The sequence below is a fragment of the Trachymyrmex septentrionalis genome, unplaced genomic scaffold (genome assembly GCF_001594115.1).
Source record: "Trachymyrmex septentrionalis isolate Tsep2-gDNA-1 unplaced genomic scaffold, Tsep1.0 scaffold89, whole genome shotgun sequence".
NCBI classification, from domain to species: domain Eukaryota; kingdom Metazoa; phylum Arthropoda; class Insecta; order Hymenoptera; family Formicidae; genus Trachymyrmex; species Trachymyrmex septentrionalis.
In genome coordinates this window covers 950,488-956,623 of record NW_017306081.1, presented here as the reverse complement: position 1 = coordinate 956,623, position 6,136 = coordinate 950,488, and the positions used below count along the sequence as shown (strand labels likewise).

General features: G+C 40.9%; 1 protein-coding gene across 11 annotated transcripts in view; it reads right to left on the bottom strand.

The window, feature by feature from the left end:
- Window positions 1-6,022, bottom strand: part of LOC108755588 (potassium voltage-gated channel subfamily H member 6) — a 221,080-nt gene extending 215,058 nt beyond the window's left edge. For 8 of the 11 annotated variants that reach the window (XM_018498695.1, XM_018498694.1, XM_018498696.1 and 5 more), the window contains exon 1: window positions 3,249-6,022. In XM_018498695.1, coding sequence (XP_018354197.1) covers window positions 3,249-3,324 — 76 coding nt within the window. In that variant the 5' untranslated portion in view covers window positions 3,325-6,022. The remainder of the gene's footprint in view (window positions 1-3,248) is intronic. The other 3 variants (XM_018498685.1, XM_018498688.1, XM_018498690.1) reach the window with 1 other exon arrangement.
- Between the last annotated feature and the right edge of the window lie 114 nt (window positions 6,023-6,136).

The following is a 6,136-nucleotide window of genomic DNA, read 5'->3' as shown; positions in this document are numbered from 1 at the left end:
TTATCGTGCAGTGCTGGTAAACTTGACGCCTCTGTTGGACGTAATCTCATCGAATTACGGTCATTCACTTAATGAGGTTAATTACGATTATTCATTTTAAATTAATGTCATTCGCTTTAATTGCTGCGACATTACTTACTGCAGTGTCGCTTATCAAATTAGATAAACTGAGAATTTTTTTCCAATTTGTGGCGAGAGCAGTTACACGAACAGACTTGCTATTTGTGTCATAAAAAATCCTGTTGCATGAAATCGTGAAATAGTCTGCATTTTGAGATTATTCGATTACATTAGGCCTGTCCTTTTTAGTTGAACTTCTAACAAAGTTTATCTTTCTTCCTTTTCTCTCCACGTTGGAGAAAAGAAGAGAAAAGATAAATCGTGAAAGAAATTTAGCTAAAAAGTACTTATCGATCATTTGTAACAATTAAAAAAAATATCCGACGAGGAATTTCCTTAAAGATGGTTTGATTATAAAAAAATATATTATCTAAATTTACATATTTAAATAATTTTAAATAACTTTTTAAAAGGTTTATTAGCTTCACCATTAAAATAGATTGCAATCTAATTGGAAATATTAATTTCAGTTTCAGTTTGTAATTGCGTTTCAAGTTCGATAAACGTTATCCAGCGCGCAGTTTACAAAATTGAAATAATATATTTACAAAAAATTTACATTCAGCATTATTAAGTATTGAAATCCGCTTTGACCGAAAATAGGTATTTCTAGATTTTTTTTTATTTTTCTAATTCCGATTTGTAATTGTTTAAATAATGTTATACATTTATTTTTGTATTGGGAGGGAGCGAAAGAAGGAGGAAGGCAGCAGGAAAGAGAGAGAGAGAGAGAGAGAGAGAGAGAGAGAGAGAGAGAGAGAGATCTGCAAATCATATTTATTCGCTATTGGGGCTTATGCATCTCTCAGCAGTGTAATCAAGATGTTACAAAAAATGTAATAATAAAACGTTACTTGGAAATATTAAAACGCATAAGAACAAGTTTTAAGTTGTTTCCCCTGGTGTATATTTGCAATATTCCATATTAACTGAGAAAGATGTAGATTTCTTTGCAAATTCAAAAAAATTTGATATCAACTACGCGCGAATGCATATATTAGCATTTCGTTATGACAATGAGTTTCATTGTGCTATGTATCGCGTTTTCGTTAGTCGCACGATAATATCGTATCATAAATATGAAATAATTCTCTTACTACCTAATAATAATTCAATCAGTAATCTTGAACTATATAATAATGTAATGCTCTATAATAAATATTGTAATAGATACTATTCATATAAATTATAAAATGCTGATATCATGTACCATTAGTACACTATACTTCAACTCTTATATACTCAACTGTAATATATATTATTTTTTATATATAAATAAAAATATAGCCATTCATATTTGTCTTTTTGTTATTAGCAAATATAAAATATATCCCTCATGATGCAAAGTATGTTCAAAATTAAAATTCTGATTCATGTAGGTAAGTTATTAGCACTATACTTTGAATCTTTTTGTAGCTGTTATGTGAATCAATTTTGTAATTTTTATATAAAAACAAAAATAATCATTTATGCCTTTTTTCATTATATAGTAAACATAAAATATATCTCCTTACTTTATAATACAAACTACAAAGAATATGCCTCTTTATAGTAAGATTAATCTTGTATAAGATGCACAAAATTCTTATCTAAACAGGCAATTCCGTTAAAGAGAATTCTTGTCAGTAAATCGCGACAATGCAAAAGAAATCGTCAGTATTCCGTTCTCCTCTCTATCTCTCTTCCTTTTCGCAATCAATTCAAGCCTGCTCCATGCCGCACTTCTCCTCCCGCGAAGACTCCAGGCATTCCTACAGTGATATTGCCAGTGACATGCATTGTCCCATATTGTGACACAGAGCCACCCCTTTCCTCCATTTAACCGAGCCTTTCCTTACTCTACACCTACCGCAGTAGGGATGTTTTACATAATATTGAAAATGAACTTCTGGCTCAATGCCTGCACGTTCTGCATATCGCAGCCTCAATATTCCCTTCAATTACGTTTCCACGTCTGCCTGAGAAGATGAGCAGACATATATTTTTAGTCTTGACCTTCAAGGTAAACCGATCGTGGTAACGAAACAGCGCAAACTGAACATGTAACTGATCGCGTCAGTCATTCACCTAGAGAATATATCAATTTTTTTTACTCAATATAAAATTGATATATTATCATATTAATTCTTACTTTATATATATATATATTAATTCTTACTTTATATATTATCATATTAATTCTTACTTTATACGATATTACAGTATAATCTTGAATATCAACTCGGGATAACAATGAAACATTAAGTGTTATGAGCATTTGTGATAATCAAATGAAACACTATACTATATTCATCTTATTACATTCATCAATATAACTTGAGCTGCTTTGTCAGATTGATGATCATGTAGCACGGTTAGTTAAAAATTGCGAAATTAATCGGCGCAAATAGAAATATTATTGCCATAATTTATGAAATTAATATAATGCTATGTAATAACATCAATATTGTCGCATAAAACGCAACTCTCGGATTATCTTGTGCCGCGATGGAATTACGGTTTTCTTCGCCAGCAAACTAGTTGGTCACGTAAAACAATTAATTACTGCGATATGATTATTTACACCCTCATTTTATTCCTAAAAATGTCACGACAATTAATGCCCGTCAATTTCTATCAATATAAATTAATTTTAATCTTCGTTCAACTTACTTTTCATTTCTTTTTCTAGTTCCAAGATTTTTTTAATTAGAAAAAGATGAAGAGTTAGTCGAGACTAAAGTTAATCTACATTGGTGGAAACGAGCATTGTCCATTAGTTTCGGCCTTGTTATTAAATCGGGAAGAAAGTATAATTCGGATTTTTTCATTAAAAATCCGAATTTGTTATAAAATGTTTAAAAGATCATTTTCAGTTAAAATAATTGCCGTTTGTTATTTCCTACCATTTTGATGATAAAAGTTGGATTCCGTGGAGATAAAAGGGTGGTTTTTTCACGGAATCCAATTTTTACCAGAGAAATGTACCACGATATAGCAGACAATAATTCAAACAATAATTATTTTAATTATTTAAAGATAATCTTTTAAGCATTTTATTAAAAAAAAAAAAAAAAAAACAAATCTGAATTTTCTCTTATTTTCTCCCCGACCATTTAATATTTTTATTCCCCTCTCGACTAACTCACCATGCGTATCAAATTTCCTGATAATTGTTTCGATGATCGTAGTTCTGGGCGCCACGTGACCCCGTCTAACAGGCATCTCAGGAACAAGATTCCCAGATACCTGGGCAGCCGAGACTTTCGCGTTGAAGCGTGTAATGGGGCGCACCGAGCCCGATCCCTCTCAATTAATATATCGCGAAGTAACACTAAAGCACTAGGAAAACACTCGCGACGTAGAATGCACGAGCAAGGTAGAAAAAAGCACAGCACGAGTTGAGCATAGCGATCAGCCGTATAAGACAGAATAACGTAGAGTAACGTAATGCGACTTTTTCTCACGAAGAAGAGGAAAGATTCGTTGCTGCAATCAAACAATACGCGGATCAGCGATGTATCCGTTTTACTTCCTTCGTCCGCTTCTTAATAGATACGAAAGGTTTAGCAGGGCTGAACGAGGAGAAAGAATCTTCGTCCAGGTGCTTCTGTTCCGTGTCTATCTCACGTGTTACAGGAATTATCAGGATGCAGTCGTTGTTTTTAGTCTCGCTCTTCGTTCTCGCGGTATCGCGCGATCCCCTTTTTGTTCTTTCTTATATATCGCCCCAGGTTTCCAATTAAAGAGACCTATATGGTCGAGGCATCAGTAATATCGGTATCCCGAATGGACTGTCAGAGAGCACGGTTGCGTTTCCGTGCGTTCGCTGCACGCGAGTGACTCGGATGTCGTCTCCTATTCGACAACGTACGTTTGGACCCGGAGTTTTCGTCTATCTAGATATACGTCTAAGATCGTCGGCGCGAGGCGTCACGACGATTCCTCCTGCCTAGCCGTCGAGCCAAGGACGCGGGGAAGGTCGGTCCCACTTGCGGTCGAACAGCCGGCATGCGATGTATCGCACGTGCATGTGTTGTCACTCTCGATGTGCGTGTGTGAGGAAACGCGTATTTATAGCGAAGATATTACAGATTGACCTATGGTTTTCAGGATCGGTGGCTGGCGCCGATTTCTCGGGCAGCTTCTCGCGAATCTCCCGCGTAATCTTGATCGATTTAGAAGAAGCTATGACAATGCGTCGTCGGTCACTCGCCAGCAGCGTCCGTCTTCGAAGCGATTTGTCGTCCTCTCTCGTCGGCAACGTCTCATATCGCTTCGATCGCCGTTCGTCACCGTGAAACCAGGACACTGCGCGCCGATTTATCTCGCACGTTTTAATTTGTGACCGTGCGCTCCGATACGATCGGGTAACACCAACGTGGTGGCGTCGCGACGCGGGTCAACAGCCTCGAGGCTTCGATCCTCCGGGAGTTGACGTTTCTGTCCACAGGCACTCCTACGTAATATTCGTCAACTTCGTTCGACCTCGTGGGATCGGGGTCAGACTTCGCGGCGACCGAGGTCGTGGAATGCGGTAATTTCGGAGAGGCGCATGGCTCGGACATCTCCACGACGTTAGTCGTTCAATCGAGCTCGTGCTCGAACAAGGGAATCTTCGACGAGGGGGGGACGGCGCGATTTCGCTCGATTTCAAGTCGATAGCCGTGTGCGAAGGGAAGAAGGCGTCGCGATCTTCAAAATACTGACAGGCGCGCCCAACGGATACAACGATGGTAAAGGCACGTGGTGTGTATGCAGTCGAGTTTATGCGGAATGCCGCGATCGGATCGATTCCTCGTCCGGTCGCGTCCCGACGCGAGTCGCGGCGCTCACCAGCGCTAATCGAACGTCCGACACTCGCTTCCTCTTTCCTTATCTCACTCTTTCTTTCCCTTCCTTTCTCCCTCTCTCTCTCTCTCTCTCTCTCTCTCTCTCTCTCTCTCTCTCGCTCTCGCTCTCTTCCTCTCCGACGTGGCTGGTCAGCTGTGCATCTCTGGTCAACCACGGGGACAGCTATTTTTGTACTTCTTCCTCATCCTCCGCGACCATGCCCAACCACCGTCGTTTGTCGCGATTTCTCTCGAGACTCCCTTCGGCTCATACAGCCACGTCGAGCCACGGACAATCCTCCGTCCACGCTTCCCGAGTCACCGACAGATGAGCATGACGATCAGATCGTCACTGCGGAGAAGATTATCGAGAGATCGGTCAAAGTTTTTAGGCAATGCATGATAATATATCACTAGAATCAAAAATGGAGCATTAAATGTGATACTAAATTAGAACCTAGTTTTGATGTATATCTTCTTCCGTAGATTTTCAGTAGTGGGGGTGCCAATTTGACAGAGGTGCATAATAATCCGTGGAATAAATGACGTTTCTCCTTTTCCCCGTACACCTCTTTTTTTCCCGTCCCTCTTTCCCGATCTTCTATCACTTTAACCGGTCACGCACTGTCTCTACTGATACTTGGATTCGCACATCTCACTGTCAGTCCCATGCTTCACGTGGTGCCATAACTGTGCTATCTTGGTGCAGTCGGATGAACGCGCGCAAACGACCCACCACGCCTTCCGCGGGTCGGTAGACCGAATCGCAGAGATACGATGCCCTCTCGCTGACCTCTCGCTGGCTTTCCGACCCTCGATCAGTCGATCGGTCGGTCGGTTGGCGGTGACACTTGGTTCATCCCCTGCACTGTCTCCGGCCGACGCACCTTCCAGAGGAAGATCGCCGAACACTGTTGCTCCGCCGCGTGCTCGTAGCCTTCCCTCACCCCCGTATCACGAGGTGTTGTCCCGGAGGCGTCTTTTCGTGTGGATTTTCGGCTTTGAGTTGCTGACAACGGCGTCGCGACGCCACGGACGCGATACCTTGGTCGCTTCGACCTGAGTCTCGCGTGGTTTTGGCGAGTCGCCGTCGTGTGTTCGGTCGGAGAACTGAAAACGCGAGAGGAGGCGCGAGACGGGTCGACGTCTCACTCTGTCTCTTTCTCTCTCTCCCTCTCTCTCGACGACGACGACGTCGTTGGCGG